Source organism: Epinephelus moara, chromosome 11 (assembly GCF_006386435.1).
Source record: "Epinephelus moara isolate mb chromosome 11, YSFRI_EMoa_1.0, whole genome shotgun sequence".
Classification (NCBI taxonomy): Eukaryota; Metazoa; Chordata; class Actinopteri; order Perciformes; family Serranidae; genus Epinephelus; species Epinephelus moara.
In genome coordinates this window covers 30,902,891-30,922,927 of record NC_065516.1, presented here as the reverse complement: position 1 = coordinate 30,922,927, position 20,037 = coordinate 30,902,891, and the positions used below count along the sequence as shown (strand labels likewise).

Below are 20,037 nucleotides of genomic sequence, written 5' to 3'. Positions count from 1 at the left end.
GTTAAAGTATTCTGTAAATTTATATTCACAACATACAGGCCCTCATTAAACCAGACTGGAAACAAGCTAAGTCACAGCTTTTACTAGTCAGGACTGAATAACCTCACAAGTTAAGGAACTAGGCCAGTAAATGTCATTTGCGTATTTTGTCTCAGTTTAAATAAAGACAAAATTCTCCAGCTGCTATCGGTTAGGTGTGCCCGTGGCTCTCTAAACATAAAACAATTTTCATATTTTCACAGATGTAAATATTGTGTCTGATACACAATATGTTACTAGTTAACTGATAAACATGCCAATATCAAGTGTTGTAAACATTTTCATAATTTAGTTGTTGCAATAAACATAATTTCTTTTTTTTTGACTAAGCAGATGGCTTTTCCTCATCTCCTCTGAACAGTCACTATGAAATAATTCACCAGATGTCTTTTAGAAAGTGTCACTATCACTGCAGCTTTTCTCCTTTGCTTTAAAACGGTGTTTTCTGTAACTTAAAATTTATCTGGAAAGTAAAAGTGCTGCAGATTAACAAGCTTTGCTGGGTCCTTGACACACATGGTATTGTGTTTAGCCCTCATTAATGTTGCTCCCCCTCTGCTGGGCAGTCACAGTACTACTGCCCTGCTCCTCTCTCATGAGAACCATTCTGCTAATTGCCACACTAAAACTAATCTTGTCTCCAGTGTACAGGAGCCAGTATCGCCTCATTTTCTCAACAGAAGTGTTTTGTAGCTAATTATGTTCTAAGTGGTTAAGCATTTTAAAGCTTTTTTGTATAATAACTACAGCACTTAATTAAGACATTTATTTTTTAGTGCCTGTAATGCATTTACAGCATGTCTAATCTGGAATTTACTTACAAGAATAATTGCATCATTTCATTCTCATGAGCTAAGCAACTTTCAACTCCAAGCCCCGACTAGACGTTTGCTCAGCGTGCACTGTGCTCATTTTATGATAGAAAGGCCTATTAAGTGATCAAGTTTTATGTTATAGGAGATCCTATGTCAAATATGAAGCGAGAAACAACCAGTAATCATTCATGCTATCCCTACAGTACCTTTCCCATAGTGGAGCAGGAGATTGGGTTTGTTCTTGTCATTAGTAGCCTCCCTTCTAAGTCTACTGGAGACTGCAGAGAAGTATGAAACCTCATGCATCCTCTATAGCTCGACCTCTGCCAAGACCCGCTACTTCTCTCTTACGCTAAGCTTTATGAAGCGCTGGCAGTGGCCCGAGTCCACCTGTCACCAGTCCAGCAATGCAGACATACGTTCTTATGTGTCTGAGCGCTTATACTCAATATGCACGTTTACCCCTGCTGGCATGAAAACACACACTCATGTACAAAATATATACAACTAAACAGTACTAATAAAAGGACCTGAGGTCAACAGGGTACCATCGACAGCTCTATTAACCCCATTCCTACCCCCACATGCTTAGTGCTGTGATTTATAGGCCTGGAGTGGCTCAGGCAGAATCCAGTCTGCTGCTCCAGAGTAACCAGACAAGAATAAGACCTCCATTCAGTAGTGTGAAGGCATCAGCTCAGGCCGAGACACCTGCAGTAAAGGAAGAGACAAAATGCGTAAAGCATCTTTAAGTGACTGATTTTAAGGTCACCTCATGAATGGAATCTGATCCATCATACTGCTTAATCTCTTCTAAATCCATTTCTAATTATGTAATTCTGCGACTGCCAGACAAGGTGATAAATTCTCTCAGAGGTGTTATTGTAGAGGTCATGAGTTGCATAAGTATCACTATTTTGGAATATTTTTGCCAAATACCACGTCATTAGATATTCAGTGAGGCTTAAGGTGTCTTGCAGTTTTTCCCGTCGTCTCTTCTTGGTTTTTTGAATTATCAGTTATATGTTTGGTTTTTTATCAACATCTGCTGCGTGGCTCTATGGAAGGCTGTGATCTAGACTTAATCATCTCAATAACTATCAAACAAATTTCAATGAAATTTTGTGTAGACATTCGTAGTCCCCAGATCAGGCTTCGGTGGTCCTTTGACTTTTCCTCTTTGTGGCTTAGAGTGAAATATCTTGACAAATATTGGATGGATTGCTCCAAAATTAGCTACTTTGATGATTTTCTGACTGTTCCTCTAGCGCCACTAACAGGTCAACGTTTTCTGGATGCCATTGTATGAAGCACAATTCATATTCATGATTTCCAGAGGGTGAATCCTTAGCCCTGTTTCCACAAAGCAGTACGGTACAGTTCACTTTGGCACGCTTTTTTCCCATTTTTTCCGGACAGTCACTCTGCTCAGGGCTGAGTTGTGGCTGGTTTTGAGGCTCATGTAACCACTGTTCATACTGTGGAGAGTTTTATTAGTAAAATGTAACTATAAAAGGAAAGGATGTTTTGCTGCCTCTCACAGCAGCTGGAGTCTGAGAAACAATAACTTGAACTTAAAACTTAAAATTCACTGGGCCGACTGCTGGCATCTTTTAAGGCGGAACATTTACTTGTAATGTTACTCTATGCATGAGTTGAAGACGTGAATCAATCAACACACCTTGAATATTCTATATGATAACTTTGACCATCACTTTAGTTTTTATATGACAGACACTTTTAATAATGAGTGGATCTTCAAGTGTTAATATATATGAATTTCGGCAGGGTTATGTGAGCGGCATATATCCCAATCCTCACTCAGAGAAAAAAAAGCGTTTGCAGAGCGTCGTTCCTGTGGGCTACAGCAACACTAAACCCCTGAGCTTGCCTGAGAAGGACTAAATGCACAAAGCTACTATTTTTGAATATCTCATGGAGAGAGACTCTCACTGCAGCCTGTTTTGTTTTGATCTGAAAATGTTGCCGTGCCGTTAAATTAGTCTTGAACCTCTTATTTCTTTTCCGAATTCCAAGGGGCGTTATCAACGGATTATCAACATGTGACGAAGCACGTAGTGATCAATGACCTGGGGTCTCTTTTATAAACATTGCATATGACAAAATGAGGCCTGGAAGAGGCGTATGCCACTTCCCGTAGAAAGGTTGTGATCTATAAAAGCAGACTTAATGGGAGAAACTTTGACCCATGCTTACGAAAATGTTGGAGACAGGAAATTGGCGACACAGATGGTGAGGTGGAAGCCTGATTGTGGAAATTGGGGAATATTTTTTGGTGCACACCATTTTTGGCTTTTGTTGGTACGTATTTTTCAGTATGGATCCTATGTGAGTTTTATAAATGAGATCCCAGGTCTGCTCGGTGTACATGGTTAACCAGAGCACAGCAGCACCATCCAATTAAAGCACATTAAGGACTTGGCAGGGCAAAAATAAAGCCTGAGCTACCAAACAATGTAAAGAGCCTACAGCATGCAGAGATTAGCTAGTTTATTAAGAGGTGGTGTATTAAACTTTTGCCAAATCCTGTCGGAAGTAGCGCAAACAATCTTTCATCTCAAGAAAAGCTTTAAGTGCAGTTGATTTTTCTTCCTTTAGCAGTTTGTTAAATACTGACGCGATAGTAGCTGCATCAGCAAGTCCCACATCAGCTGCAGCCATCTTTGTTGTTTTCAAAAATGCCTCAACAGGGCTCCGCTGTACAGTCTTCGTCTCTGGCACGCCCCCATATTAGGAATAGAGTTGTGCTTGGCCCGTCAGATCTCAAAATGCTGGGAATCTGTCCAAAGTGGAGGCTAGATGTGACGCATCTGTCAGAGCAAAGAAAACATGAGCTCACAGATTTTTCTGGTTCCCAGGCAAATCATATTTGGTACATATTTGGACAACCATGTTTCCCTCAGGATGAATCATACTGACTTTGGTGAGTCCCTGACTTTTCATCTAGCTCCATCACTAGGTCAGTGTCAGTTAGCCCAGCAAATCAACTTACATTTCCATCAGCCTCATCTGTGTTTAGTCCTAACTAGCAAATGTTAGCATGCTAACAAGCTAAACTAAGATGGTGAATTTAGTAAATAATAGCTGCTTAACACCAGCAGGTTAGCGTCTTCACTGTGAGCATGCTGATGATAGCAGTGCTATGTGTCATTACAGCCTCACATCGCTGTTGGTGGCGCTGTAGACTCTTATGCTGTCTCAAATCGCATACTTCTGTACTTACACTTAATATTTTGAGTGCATAAGTGCGTTCACACTGAGAAGTATGGAAAAATGCAGTGCACTATGAGTACCCGGATGGTGCACTCAAAAGGTTCAAGAAGTTGAGTGTGGAACTATGGACACTTCTCGCCCTCAATGGTCGCCATCTTGGCTACGTAGCGGAAGGGGAGGGACCACTTTTCAAACTGGAAATGGCGGCCGAGGACTGTGCGACAGTGAACGTTGCTGCATTGTACAAATACATGTGTTTTTTGCACTAAGCACCACTATACTGTTGTCGGGTATAAGCCAGCAGTATGTTTATTGGGTTAATTTAGCAGTCTGTAATGATTTGGTACCGCGAACGATAACGCGAATGCTAGTTTGCTAACTAGCTAATTTGCGGTTGTCATTTCCAGTGAGTGCACAACAGCCGTGTTTGGTTTGAGACAACGCTACCCTGTCGAAATTCACGCAATACGGCCATGAGCACATACTGTAGTGCACATAGTATACTACATGGAAGTGTACTAACGGAAGTATGTGATTTGAGACACACCATTAGTCTTGTTTTACATGCGGTGAAATCTATGAATACATTAATCACTGCTGTTAGCAATAGCAAATGTCTTGAGCAGTGGGAGCTCCCTCGGGTTTATGAAGCAGACTCGTAAAGATTTCATTTGGTTTTTTAAAGGACTAAATGAAACACGTTACAGGTTATGTTTCCTAATACCCTGCATATTAGAATGAAATTAATTTAGTATTGGTATTACATATTGATAACTGAAATGCTGAGTCAGTAGGTCATGGCATACAGTAGGTATGCAGAGATAACATATATCCACCAAGACAGTCAGTGCACAGATATTAAACCACTTTTTGAATTTCTTGTTCAGAGGTGGAACAGTGGTTGAATTGGTTCCACTTTAAGCATCTGCCCTTATCATGCTCAGAGAGTCAAAGATCTTTCATCATAAAAGATCGTCAGATGTTGTCAATGTTTTAAAGAATGTCGACAATACCTCAAGACCAAAGCTAACAAAAATGAAAGCACATGATCTGTTTTCTGTTCTCCCAGCGATCACTCCTAAACATAGCCTTTTTGTTGTTTTTACAAGGTAGGAACCTCGCCTGCCGACTCCTTTGAAGAGTGAGAATGGAGGAGACAAAGGGAGCAGTAGATCCACTGCTGTTAATGGGCAAGTGGTTCACATTTAGGCTAGCATCATGATATGGAGAACACATGTGGCCGTTATCCTGCTGTGTCAGAGCACTGCTTTGTGAGGGAGACATGATCAAACACCACTTGAGACTCTGGTATAGACCTGCACTGATGAGCCGGCCGCTCCAACAGCTGCATGAAACCGATTACTGCCCCAGCCCTCTATGCAGTGATGGGCTATTTTCTACTCACATGGGTAGCTGATAGCAGGACATGTTACATTCTTACGTTTGGTTGAAATAATGTATTTAGGGTGGCTCTGACATCTCAAATTGTTTGCAAAGTGTGCAACTAATAAAGGCTTATGGAGCTTGGAACAGTAGAGGCGTCCTTGAATCCAGCCGGTGAGAATTCTGTCTGTGGCACGTTCAAACCACTGCGAAAAGAAATAATATTTGATTGTTCACTTGCCAGGAGATTTTGGACTGGACGTTTCAGTGTCACATATCAAAGCCGTGTAGCAGGTCTAGTGTTACAGCAGCAAACTGTTGCATTTTCGTGCCATGAGCTTCTGTTTTATCTGACTACCGATTTTTTTTTTTTTTTTTACCCTTCTCGTGATCAAAACCATTGCATGTCAACAAAGTTTGTTATGCAACTGTGTATGATACAGACTAAATATGGTGATATAAAAACACCATTGCTGCCTGACTGGACAATATTCCAACCATCCCAAAGCACCAACCCAAAGACTGGTATTTTAAGTGCCATAATGCTGTCAACATCCGTCCACAGCTGGGACATTATGTGGATTTATGCATTGTGAGGGGAACCTGTAAAAAAGACAAGATTTTAGACACTAAATTTAGGAGAAAACAGCAAAGATGGGACCTAGTCATTGTTTTGCAAGTCACAAATAAGTCTCAAGTCTTTGCATGCAATTCCCAATTCAAGTGCCAAGGCCTAAACTTCAAGTCGTAATGCACTCTTCAACAAGTGTAATGCCATTTTAACAACAGAGTAATAATATATTATATATATAAAACATGGGTGCTTTTTCAAAATTGTATTCATTTCAATCAGGAGAGACAGAAGAATGAAATAAAGATTTAGACACCAGAGGGAGGTTATTTGTGATTGTGGGACATCTGAGCGGCAGCAAGATAAATGCCCCCCATGGAGTCTAGACACTGGTGGAGGAGGTGGTGGCTGATGACTTTGGTTGATGACTGCTGAGGCGAATAGAGGGTGCATCCAAGAAGAGTAGGTGGTGATGAGGAGGTGGAGGGTACCCACAGCAGCAGCATGAAATAACTGCAGCTGAAAAAGAACCATATTTAAAATGAGGAGCAGTGAGATGATAGGCTGATGGAGAAGGTGTATCGCTGTGCTATCGTTTTCATGGTGAATCAGCTGTAGAACAGTTAATGGCAGCCCTGAACATTGACAGCTGCGTGCAAGGAGTGAATGACAGGGTGAGGATGAAAGTTACAGTCCAAGCATGAAAAAGTATTGTCTTCCTAGCTGAACCTTTGCTCGAGCAAAAGCTTGTTAAATCAAGTTGGGGTGAAGTTGTTATGTCTCCGTCAGTAATTTTCAACCAGCACATCTTGCATGCTGCAATTTGTTTTTTACTGCAAACCACGTAACTTTTGCACACCAATGAATATATCTTTGGATACAGTTTTTTCCAAATGGTGCTCTGTAACATAACAAAAGTTCCTCATGGTTCTCTCCTTCAAACTAATTGGATGCTGCTGGATTAGTTCAAACAAAGTGGATCCGGGAAAAGTAAGTGTCGTCTCACAGGGAACAGATGGCTTGAATGTTAGTCGATTCAGGAAATGTAGGGATATTGATTTATGTAACAATTTTTAAATAACAGTTTTTAATCTTTGGGCTTAGGGGAAAATGTCAGGTATCCATCCATCCATCCATCCATCCATCCATCCATCCATCCATCCATCCATCCATCCAACCATTTTCATCCATCGCGGGGGCAGCAGGCTGAGCAAAGCACCCCAGATGTCCCTCTCCCTAGCAACGTTTTCCAGCTCCTCCTGGGGGACCCCAAGGCATTCCCAGGCCAGATGAGATATGTAATCCCTCCAGCATGTTCTGGGTCTGCCCCGGGGCCTCCTACCAGTGGGACGTGCCCCGAACACCTCTAACAGGAGGCGCCCAGGAGGATCCTGATCAGATGCCAGAACCACCTCAACTGTCCTCTTTCAACAAGACGGAGCAGCGGCTCTACTCCTAGCTCCCTCCAGATGTCTGAGCTCCTCACCCTCTCTCTAAGACTGAGCCCAGACACCCCACGGAGGAAACTAATTTCGGCTGCTTGTATCCACGATCTCATTCTTTCAGTCTCTACCCAGAGCACATGACCAAGTCAAAAGACTGAACCCTTTACAGTTGTCCAGGTTCAATTTCAACCTGCAGCCCTTTGCTACGTGTCATATCCATTCCCTCTCCCCCTTTCCTGTCATTCTTCAGCTGTACTATAATGGCAAAAAGCCAAAAAACATAATCTTAATAATGACTGTTAACATGTTCGCCAGTGAAAGTGAAAAAAGCCATCCCCAGATTCACTCGTGTTTGGTGTTTCACCTTCCTGTTTTTGTGTTTTTTTTCTGCACCGTGTCTCTTGGATGCCTGCTGCTTACGGTCTGGCATCTTGTCGACACCTTTTTATAAAGCTCGGACCTCTTCTATGTGCTGAAAGAAAGAGTGCTGAAGAAGAAAAAGAAGGAGAAAAGAAAATCCAGGCAGAGGGCAGTCTCTGCAGATAAAAACACTACCACACGCTGAGAGTGGGTCATAAGTGATGATTGAGAGGGCTTACGTATATCGTATATTAAGCCATCAAATTTGTGAGTGGAGTCTGACTCAAGTCCAAGTCATGTGCCTTGAGTCTACACTTCTGGAAAACTGTTGAATACAGTCAGGGTCTGGCACTGCCGCACACATCAGGATTTGACCACACATACCCAATTTTAAATCTGTGTATTGTTTATTTTCGTAGTTGGCATATTATTGCAGTTAAGTGGCAATAAAACCCTAATCAGTTGTCTGCCCCATGTGTGCTGAGGGGCTTGACTTTAAATCAAAGAACAGATTTCCCCCCTCAAAGCACTTGTTGACTTAGAAGTGTTGTAGCTACTGAGTTGCTAATCTCTGGGATGCAGGTCTAAAATGATATGTGTGTATATAGCAACTGTCAAAACATAGCCTGCTTTTGAAATGCTAACTCATCATTTAGTGCTAATGGTGTTCTTTTTCATCCGAGGGGGCAATGCCTAATGGTTCCTGGCTTGGCACTGTTGTCAGAGGCTTGGTGCTCTGTTAGCAAATCATTTCTTTCCATCAGTGTTTACCAGCACAAAGCTGAACACTTACCAGGCTGTGGTATAATCAAAACAGCCCCAGCAGGAGTGGTACGAGGGGGGAAACAACAGAGGGAGAGGGAGGGTGGGAGGGTCTCCTCTTCCAAATGTCTGCCTAATGTTTAATTTTTGCCTCCTGTCTTCCTTTTTGTCTCCCCTTTTTCATTCATTCATGTTGGGCATTATTATTTCAGGGAGGCGACCAGACGGCCACTGTGCTCACTCTGTGCGCCATGATGGACTTTAATTTGATGCAGGAGACGTGCCAACTGGCCATCCGGGATGTAGGTGGCCTTGAAGTCCTCATTAACTTGCTGGATACAGATGAAGTCAAATGCAAAGTGAGTAGCTGTGCCAAAGCTGGACCTGGATGGCCTGCAGGCATAAACAGAGCCGGCCGTGTGTGCCAGCCTGTGTTTTAGTTACAGAAACACTACTGCTGGGTAAAGAGCATGCCTTTAAAGACACGGGGTAGCAATTATTCTTCACTGTGCCTAATGACTTGTGGGTGCTTTTTAACCTGATTTTATTACAGCTTTTTGTCCTGTCTGTTTTTAGTGGAAATTTGGGTGAATGTTTGGCTACTAGATATTGATGTATGTGCTCTTACTACAGATGGAGGCCTCATGTTGGCGTAGACACAACAGCTTCTTTTCTATAAAACACATTTTTAAAATATCTTTCTGAGTGTGAGGGTTTATGTGTGTCTGGTTTCAGATTGGATCTCTGAAAATCCTGAGAAAGATAAGTCACAACGTGCAAATCCGTCGAGCCATCGTTGACATGGGAGGCCTGCAGAGCATTGTGAAGATTCTGGACTCACCGGTCAAAGACCTCAAGGCCTTAGCTGCTGAGACCATCGCTAACGTGGCTAGGTTCCGCAGAGCAAGGAGAACTGTCAGGCAATATGGCGGCATCAAAAAACTGGTGAGCATGAGCACAAGCACAGAACAATGTAAATATGAGCTTAGTGTAACAAATAAAAGCATTAAGAAATCCCTGTAATTCCAATCTGAAGAGCAGCAGGAGAGAGAACTGCAGACATGGGGCTTTATTACAGAGACTTCCCATATCTTAAATCCTGTCTTTACTCAGTTTAGGATGACATTTAGGAATTTTGTAATACAGAGACATGTTTCCTTACTGCACTCGGGAAAAAATCCTATCTTATATTAGGATAGGGATTTTTCCAGAGGTTGGACCATGTCATTCTTTTGCAAGTTACAAGTAAATCTTTAAGTCTTTGCACTCAAGTCTCTAGTCAAGTCCAAAGTCCCAAACTTTAGGTTTCGAGTCTTAAAGAAGTCATAATGCGCTTTTGACTAAATTAAATGCCATTTCAACAACAGAGCAATGATATATCCAATTCACAAAAATAGTGAATGCGTATTTAAAATTTGAATTTAATTGTAAATCAAGTTGGTCACCAAGTAATTCAGCCATTACGCTAACGTTAGCCAAGCATTAACTTGCTAACCATGTTAATGTCAAAGGAGGTTGGAAGCTGTTGCGTCTCTTGGTCTGACCTGCATGTTTTGCGTACTGCAGTTCGTTTTTTGTCGACCCCACGTAGTTTCTGTTCACAAAATTATCTTTGGTATCATTTTTTCCAACTGGTAGTCCGTAAAATAATGTTAGTTCATTGTGGCTCTCTCCTGCAACTTGATTGGATGCTGTTGGATTGGTTAGGGGAAAGTGGATCTGTGAAATTAAGTGTCGACCTAGTGGAATTAATGAATGAATGAATACTGTTATCATTAGTTGAGTCAAGTAATGAAGGGTGATGAATTGATTTGTGGCACACTTGGGTTCAGAGACAGGTATCAAATATTTTCAAGTCTAAGGGGCCGATCACACCTACAGGTGGCGCTAGAAACGCGGACGCTTCAAAGACGCTTGAAATGCCTGAAACGCCCTTTCAATGAGCGCTCCTTACGAGGAGCGCCTGTAGAGCGGGGGTGCGTGCGAAACCGGGCGTTCAAAACATTAAAAATGGACCCAAGACGGAGCTATGGTGCTACTGGTGCCTGACGCCCAAAAGTTGAGATTATTTCAACTTTCAGCGTCTACAAACACGCGTCTAAAAGACGCCAGAAAAAGAATGTGCATCTAAAAAGACGCCAGAAAGATGCTCGTCATAAAAAATGCTTGAAAACCAGTCAGACGCACCGTATCGTAGGGAATCAATTGTTTTACTGGTGTCTCGTTTCTAGCGCTCCTTGTAGGTGTGATCACCCCTAAAGCCCAAGTCAGGTTGCAGGCCTTTTCTTGATTTTGTCAAGTGGAGTGACTTGAGTTTGAGTCATGTGACTCAAGTCCACACCTCTGGATATTGCTGAAGGACTTCTTAAGTTGAAATAATATAGGAGGTCTGAGATAGGATACAGCTGTGAGTTTAGGAAAAAGATAGGGGTTTTTCCCATCTCTGAAACTCAAGATAGCACGAGCAGTTGGGATATTTTTTTCTTTAACAAGGCCCCAGAACCTGATCTCTATGTATTGGTACTTACAAAAAAATGTTATGTCCTATGGTGACAGGTTTTCCATTAAACACGAGTCTGTTTATGTCTGTGTGATTTAATACAAACTTTTTTGTACCAAACCACAGACACCTTGGAACCTCTGGAAAAACAGGATGGTGCCTTATTGTGATGTGATCCACATTTTGCCATTACTATTTTGTTTAAAGTATAAAACACATGTCCAGATTTTGCTGGACTACACTTTGATGCACAGCAAATCAATCACCCATTCCTGCCCTTTTCACACTGTTCGCAAATGCCAGATAGCTGCCCATCCATCCTTTTTCACCCAGCCTTTGAAAACAACAGAGTGGGTGCTGTGGTAAAACAGATAGAATGTCCCCTACATCCTCTGACCTGCATTCATGTTTGTTGACAGAGGGACCTGTGATTAAAGCCTCCATGCCTTGTATATTTTCCTCAGCCCCAAATCGGATGTTCTCATGTGCAAGTCACTCACGGAGGCAGATTAATTTCACGCTATGCTATGAGACCACCTTTGAACTGTGCTGTGTGTAATAGCTTTGCCTGCTCTGTCTCACTGGCCAGGATCTATGGATTAGAACACTGAATGATGGCCATAAACCGTCACACTGGGCTTTTCGGGCCTAACATCAACATCTATCCTGACAGTTTTCCACTCCTAGCATCTCTGGCTTTTTCATCCTTGCAGACCCAGTGGTAATAGAATTTTAATTACACCCTTAATCACAGCCAACAACTTGCTATTCCCATCTGGAGCCATCCATTATCACTCTAACCCTGCAAGCAAACTTTTCAGAGTCCTTGAATTTATGTCAAGTTCACTGAGTTTGTGTAAATGTCTGTGTGGAAGTTTTCTGCTTAAACACGTGTGGTCTGCCTGCTTGTTTGAACACATTTTTATGTTTGTGTTTATCCACATGTAAGTCTGGGTCTCTTGTTTTCTCTGCTCAGGTAAAGCTTCTGGACTGTGTCCCTAATTTAGCCAACCTGACTGCAAACCAGGAGAAGGATGTAGAAGTGGCTCGCTGTGGGGCTCTGGCGCTGTGGAGCTGCAGCAAGAGCACCAAGAACAAGGAGGCCATCCGTAGGGCCGGGGGTATCCCTCTGCTGGGACGACTGCTCAAGTCTCCACATGAGAACATGCTTATTCCTGTGGTAGGAACCCTGCAGGAGTGTGCTTCAGAGGTGAGAGGAGCCACATACTGTATATTATACGTAATGTTTCCAAGACATGGTCTGTGTTATAACATCTACAAGTCTGTGACTAATGTAGAATGAATTTATCTTTGTTTTAACAAAGAGGAAGGTCGTTAATATTCCATTTTTTCTCCCGTCAGCTAATCCAATTAAAGCAAACAAACAATGAATTGATCCTGCCAACAAATATTGTGTGTGTATCCAAAGCCTGATGTATTTTATTGCTCAGTGCCAAAGAGCCTCATTGTCCAAAAACTATTGAAAACACATCCAAGAGCCACACTGGGTGACATCCTTCACTACAGTGAACACACACACAACGTCCTGTTCCCCGAAATACTCACCAAAGCATCAAGTATGAAGATGAAGATATACTTTATTAATCCTTGAGGGGACACATGTAAGCCCGAAATACGCACACATGCACAAACTTCCCATGGACAGGTGCCCCGAGCAGTTGGGGGTTCAGTACCTGGCTCAAGATGCATCCACCAGTCCATGCTCCATATTGGTCCATACAGGGACTTGAGCCGGTGACCCTCTGGTTCCAGAGCCAAGTCCTAATGGGCTGAGTTACTGCATATGTGTTAAACTGCAGCTGAAATTACACTGTAGTTTGTTGTAACAGTTGCACTTTTTAATAATTACTAAATTGTACAGTATCCAGCTGTTTTAAGAAATTACTTGAAGAACATAAATGCATTTGTGAGCTTTGAGTATCCTCAGAAGAAATTGTCTTGGGGCTGAGTACCACAAACAGTCAAATCTATTTCGAGGTGGACTAGATTTTTTTAATAATGAGAAAATTATATTATAATGCCAGCTTTATTCTTGAAACAGTCCCAGTAAGATTGAAAACTAAATATATGTATATAGAATTGCAGCAGGGTGTGCAGAATAAGAACTGTAAATACACAATAAAAGATATAAAAATATGTGTTTAAAGGGATAGTGCTTTATGAGGTACTTATTTAGTGTTGTATGACAGATAGTCCATGTCAGTTGGCACATCCCCTGTTTGGAGAAGCAGGCAGGGGTACCGCCAAGGAAGCTAAGCAATATACTGCTGTGGATTGGGGCAGCGGCAAAATCTATTTTAGCCACTTAAAAGATTCTATATCAGTTTAAGTATAAGCTATATTTAGAATATTTTGACTGCTTTATTTTGCCGTCAGGCAGTGATGTCCAACTGGGAACTGAAGCCATTATATCGCTCTCTTCAAAGCCAGACTCCATTGAGAAAAACAGTGATTTAACAGTGCTGAACACGTGAGCTGCTGATCTACTGCCGCCTCGATCAGAGTTTGTGTGTGTCATGGTGTGACTTTGGCTTTTGAAAGGGTTAGTTTGGATTTAGAAAAGTAACACAAAAACACAAACTAACTAATTGATCAAGGCAGAGCTAGACCAGCAGCTCCAGTGTTCAGAATCTAAAAGTAATGTTTTTGTCAGTGGAGTTTGGTGGCATTGACGAGAAGAGTGAAAATACTCTTAATATAGCATAGACTCAGACTGATACTGAGTATTTTGGTGGGACTTTTTTAGGTAGCTAAAATACTTTTTACTGCTGCCCCCCATCCACAGCAGTATACTGCTTATCTTCTGTGGTGGTACTCCTGTCTGCTTCTCAAACTTGGGTCGTGCCAAACAACATCTACTGTAGGGAATACACTGACTATGGATGAGTACCTCATACAACCCCTCTTCAATAGATCCGAAACTATCCCTTTAACTTAGAAATATACAAAATTCTAAAATATTTAAGGGTAGAAGATAAAGATTTGAAGTACCAGAGTGTCACATGATAATGGATAAGTCCACGTTGTTCATGATATCTGCTAATTGTTGTGTCACCACAGGAAAGCTACAGGATTGCCATTCAGTCTGAGGGCATGATCAAGGATTTGGTTAAAAACCTGAGCAGTGACAATGATGAGCTACAAATGCATTGTGCCAGTGCAATATTCAAGGTAACTCTCTTTCACGCTTCTGCACTATGAAAAGAACAGAGTCAAATACTCATACTTTGTCTCTGGAGGACTTAATGTAGATTGTGACGGTCTTCTTTTGCTTCGCAGTGTGCAGAGGACAAACAAACTCGTGACCTGGTGCGCACGTACAAAGGCCTGCAGCCGCTGGTTTCGCTGCTGAGCAAGGCGGACAACAAGCAGCTCTTGGCCGCTGCCACTGGAGCCATCTGGAAGTGTTCCATCAGTATGGAGAATGTGGCTAAGTATGCCGGACTCAGGGTCTCACCTTATTACCTCCCATTAACACACGCACAAAGTTAACATACCACAGTTACAGAAACTCATTGTAGCCACATCTTTTTGGTATGTATGAGTATGTGTTTGTAATTAGTGGAAACAGATTAGTATGACTTTGATAAATCGGTCATTGTTCATAGGAGCAACAATCTAATGAGCCTCACTGTGAAAAAGGGTTAATAGCAATTAGGCATTTCACCCACATGTGCCCATGACTATTGGAAAATATGTTTCTGAAGATGATGTGGTTAACAGCAGGCTTCTAGTATGTGAAAACAGAACACCAATAAGGGGTTCGACTGACTTGCGTGCATTATGGTCATCATACCATCAGCACATATGTTACTTTTATTGGGGGCTCTCATTCATTCATGACCAGCTGTGTCACTCTTTCCACTCACATGCTGTTGTCATATCTCATTTTACTCCACCATTGTTTCTGGTTGAAGTGATTACTTGCGTAAAATGTAAAGTTTTTGTACGGATTCTATTAGCTCTGATCTTTTATGTGAGTGTTTGCTGCTAGAATTCAGTCGTTTCCAGCGTTAACAAAGGCTCAAGTCAACGTGCTGATTTTATAGACTCCAGTGATGTGTTAGTCAAGGCCTGTTAGTGTTGCACCGAACGCAGGCATACTGAAAGAATCAGCCTTGAGACGGTGATTTTCTAATGTCAAAAGACGCAGGCTGACAGAGCCTTTAATCATTTGTCATGTAAGGCAGAAGTTTATTTAAGTGTCATTTAGCCCGGTTCCTTCAGCAGTGACATTTCTGGAATGGTTTTTGACTTGTACTTTAGTGTCAGATGATTTTTAAGTCAGTAATTTTCCCTCTAAAATAAATAATGCCCGGAGACCGTGCCCTGGCAGCCCTGTACATTTCCACTAGTGCTCCCCTGAAAGAATGATTTAGCTGTATTTATTTTCTTCTTCACTGTGAGGCGGGGGACATAATATATAACCCACATGCAGTAATTCAACACCTTGGTAACATATTAATCAATTCAAAACCTGCTCTCTCCAGTGGAGCCAAGAAACTGATAAGACATTGTCTTTTAATAATCTCATGATAAAAGGTTATTTTGAAGTTTAAGGCTTTTCACTGAGATGAGATGACGTGAAAATGCTTTTCTCCTGACTCAAGAGATGCTGTGTCGTTCAAATTGCAGTGGAATTCTAAAAATAACAAGAAAAAGGAGCGGTAGCACTCGCAAGGATCTTTCTTCACTTCATATTTCATGAACTGACAGAATGATATCCTACATTTAAAGTCTAAGTTAAGTCCTCCCAACTGGAGCTGAGTGTCTGCTGCCACATCGAGTTAAGAGAGGATTCCTTTACAGGAGCAGAAGCATGACAACAACTTTCTGTTAATGCAAGATGGACAGATCTCTGTCTACTTAACCCACGTCATGAAAGAAATTCACTGAGGGGAATTATATGAATTACAACAATTATTATCATTAAATTATTACAGATAGTGGCTGGTGCTTTATAGATAGTTCTGTTTTCATAGTACGAAATCAAGCTTTTGAATCACTACTTAACAAAGTGTCTTAAAAAAACACAGAATTGGGAACCTTATTGACTGCAGCTTGGCGTGATGATAAAACAACTTAACTACACAGCTCATGAGTAATGTGGCAGCATAACACACTCCCTGCCAGTACAGGCTCTCTGCCATACGTAATGACTTGTCACACTGTTGCTATGTAAAGCACTTCTATTACTACTGATAATAACAATAATAGAAATAATTATAATTATGCCATTAATCACATGTAAGCCACGTTTAGTGACACTTCATTTACAAACACTAAAAAACACTTTGGTTGCCCCACTCTAAATTTAACATGTCACAATCTTAGCGAGAGTGCCATAATAGAGTTCTCATTTCGTGGCGTCTTTCCTGCGTGTGTTATGTTTTGTTTTTTGGATGATGTGCACACTTGGGTGTGATGGGAGGTGAAATTTGGCCACCTCCTCGAGAGGAAACCAGCGTGATGCACAGCAAATGTTTTTAATACGCACTCTAATGTGTAAGTGGATCTGTTTTTTCATACTCTCTCAGGCTTATTTGAATCACTTAAAACGTCTAGGTCAGGCAAAGGCTTGGAATGAAGGGACCGAATCATTACTGTCAAAAAGGAAACGCTGCTAATGGTAACAGGGTTTTAGGGCCATGCGCTCATTTCAGAATCAATCATAGGTGAGTGGTGCTCTGAAATGAAAATCATTTTGGAATATATTTTGCTACAGCAATAACGAGAGGCCAGAGTGGATTTTTTTTTTTTCTCTTGAGTTGGTCAAATGAAACAGACCTTGTGGCCCACTGCGAACAACATAATTTTTTCTTTTACGTAACTGATGATTTGCGTGGTCTGGACAGTATAGAGGTTGGGGACCTCCACTCAAGACAAGTAGCGGCATGTGTTAGCCATTTTCCTGATTAATGATGCATCAAAATGAGAGATGATTGATGCCCTGAAATATAATTACATTCATAACTTAAGTGTGTTTGTTTTAAGACCACAAAAAGTGCATGTTTTTTCGCAGGACTTCCAATATTACAGAGAGCGCTTCACCTGGGCCAAGCTATATGTACCATGAAAATGCCTTTGTAAAAGTCCAGCATGGAAACACTGAAACATTATTTTGTGCAGATTTATGGACACATCGATATGTGGTCCCTTGAGTCTGTATACTGAGGTGTTATGGACACACAAAAATGTTGTAAAAAGCCTTAACAAAAGAGTGAGGGAATAACTTTGCAATGGAAAGTCCCGACTGCCAAGTCTCAGACTGTGTTTGCCAGCGCAGTAATGTTTGGGGTCAAGATTGTGGGGTTCGCTTCCAATTACTGACTACCCCACCATCTTACCTCTGTTCCAGCCCCATGATGAGCACTCCATAATTGCCACTCCAAATGATACTTCTCCTTACCTCACAATAGCTCTGTGCTCACCCAAGTTATTCACTTCCCTGCTGTTTCCTTTCAAACGAAATAGATCAATCTGTCTGTTAAATTTCAGGTTGAACAACCATGCTATGTATCTCTGGGTCCCTGAAATGTCTTACTTTTGCTTTGGCCTTTGTAAAAACCCAGTTTGGTATAAAAGTCAGCATTTAAGCTTTCCACACTTAGTTGAGTATGTGACCAGTGTAGAAGGATGGGAAAAGGAAAAGGCAGACAATCAATCATAAAAATCTGCTGCACAGAAGCTCCACTGTGGTTCCTGTGTCTTCTGACAGGCTTTAATAAGCTTCCTCTTGTGTGGAGCCCAGTGTTTGCAGTAGAAGCCGCTTCAGGCGGCCTTGTGTAATGTTACTTTTGCCATCACGTAATTACTTCAGCTGGGATTGGCTTAACAAAAATAGGCATGACTTACCATTCATTTATCAAAAGTTATGTCTGTGATTACACGATAATTCTACTGTACTCAGCTGCAGATGACACTTCAGTGATGGCATAGGAAAACCATTGTATTTTTTTAATGTTGAATTTCACTGAAGTTAACTTTGGCAGCTTCTCTGTTCATTAGCAGTGTTTTCACTTGCAAGAATAGGCTGTGTGTCGGTGGACCCTGACCAAAACCAAATGACCTTGGCCATCTACAATAGCTTACGGACCATGATGCCAGCAACCGTAACTGTGAATAAAAACAGTCGTACAACTTAACTGTACATCAGAGGTTTGTTGAGGTTTCTTGCAACCGCATTATATCCCTTTTAAATGTTTACTGTAGTTTACCACTCTATAGCATTGGCAAACAAGGCAAAATCACAGCAAAGGAGGGAGGGAGAGTTTCCAAGCCGCAGCAAAGCTTTGGTTATGCAAAGTACAACAAGGGACAACTGTGAGCAGCCGTGGGAAAACTGCCTACTGCTGAGTTACAGTAAGAGATCTGTGCCCATGTGGCTGAGGGCACTGTAGCTACTACTTGTTACTCGACAGGCTCAAGTGATGGCACCATGCTCAGTCTGATGGTGGGTCTGTCAGCTAGTCAGTGCATCACTGTGATCTAAGCCTGGTCTTACTCCCAGGGCATCAAAATACACTATCTGGGCAGTGTCCCTGACACCACTATAATGATGTCGAGGGCACCATTTAATGTGAGACAGGACAGGCTTTCAACCAGCTCCAATGTAAGCCCCTCCATGTTATTATTAGACCTTCAGAGCAATGGGCGCAGTGTAAAGAGGATGAAAATCCACTTAGGCTGGGCTGGAAGGGAGGTGGATTGATCCAACAAGGACAGGACTTTGATACAGGAGACTGGTGTTTGTGTCCATGTGGAACCAAAGAAAGCCTTAAGTTATTTGGTCCCATTTGGCATTAGTGATGTGAGACGACTCATGTGAACAACATCAACCACAATCTTTTTCTAACTCTGATCAAGTGGTTTTGTCGCTGAAACCTAACAGCCGACCTCTTCTTATTCATGTGAGTCAAATCAGGTGACTTATTGCTGCCCCCTTCTACCACAAGATCCAACTTGTATCTTCGTCAAGATACAATGCACAAGGCTGCCCCTGGTGTCATAACAGTGATGCAGAGGGCTTCCGTGTCAAAATATGACTAGTAGAGATGAGATCATGTTTTTGGTCTAGACTGAAATATAACAGCTATATGGTTTGAGAAGTTTTACAGACATTTGTGGTCCCTAGAAGATGAATCATAAGGACTTTGATGATCCCCTGACTTTTCATCTAGCATCACGACACCACAGTCAAAGTGTTCCCAGTTCATGTAACCCTAAAAGATTTTACAATTGTTTCACTTTTTATATAGTGCCACCATGAGGTTGTGGTTTTGAAGGAATTGGCTCCACAGTTATTGGTTTGATTCCCATGAAGTTTTGTACATGAACACATTTCTCCTTTGGGGTGAACCCTATTAACCTTTAACTTTCTCTCCTCATAAATTAACAAATGTTAGCATGCTAACATGGAAACTAAGATGTTTCACTGTTGATGCAAAGGACCACTACGCCTCCTTGAGCTGTAGACTGTTAGCGTTCTTGGCTAACAGCATACTAACACAGTAAGCTAAGTTGGTGAACATGTGGTAACCATTATACTTGCTTAACATCAGCATGTTATGGTGACATTAGCATTTAGCTCAAAGCACCTTTCGGCCACTAGCATGTCTGTAAACTCGTCTTTTTTCTTGTTCATTGATCTATCAGTCGCTGTAACTATGTCAAGCAATGAATTGATGCCCCTCTTTTCCACCCTTCAAAGGTTCCAGGAGTACAAAGCCCTGGAGACCCTGGTTGGCCTACTGACTGATCAGCCTGAAGAGGTGCTTGTAAATGTGGTGGGAGCCCTCGGAGAATTTGCCCAGATACCTGCCAACAAGGCCACCATCCGCAAGTGTGGAGGCATCAAGTCGCTTGTGAACCTGCTCACTGGAACAAACCAGGCATGTTGAATTTTCC

General features: G+C 41.8%; 1 protein-coding gene across 1 annotated transcript in view; it reads left to right on the top strand.

Annotated features, from left to right (window-relative positions):
* The window catches only part of odad2 (outer dynein arm docking complex subunit 2), a 56,512-nt gene that overhangs the window by 20,933 nt on the left and 15,542 nt on the right, over positions 1–20,037 (top strand). Inside the window, exons 11-16 of the mRNA XM_050057009.1 lie at positions 8,822–8,968; positions 9,345–9,554; positions 12,086–12,319; positions 14,191–14,301; positions 14,410–14,564; positions 19,841–20,021. Of these exons, the coding sequence (XP_049912966.1) occupies positions 8,822–8,968; positions 9,345–9,554; positions 12,086–12,319; positions 14,191–14,301; positions 14,410–14,564; positions 19,841–20,021 (1,038 nt within the window). The remainder of the gene's footprint in view (positions 1–8,821; positions 8,969–9,344; positions 9,555–12,085; positions 12,320–14,190; positions 14,302–14,409; positions 14,565–19,840; positions 20,022–20,037) is intronic.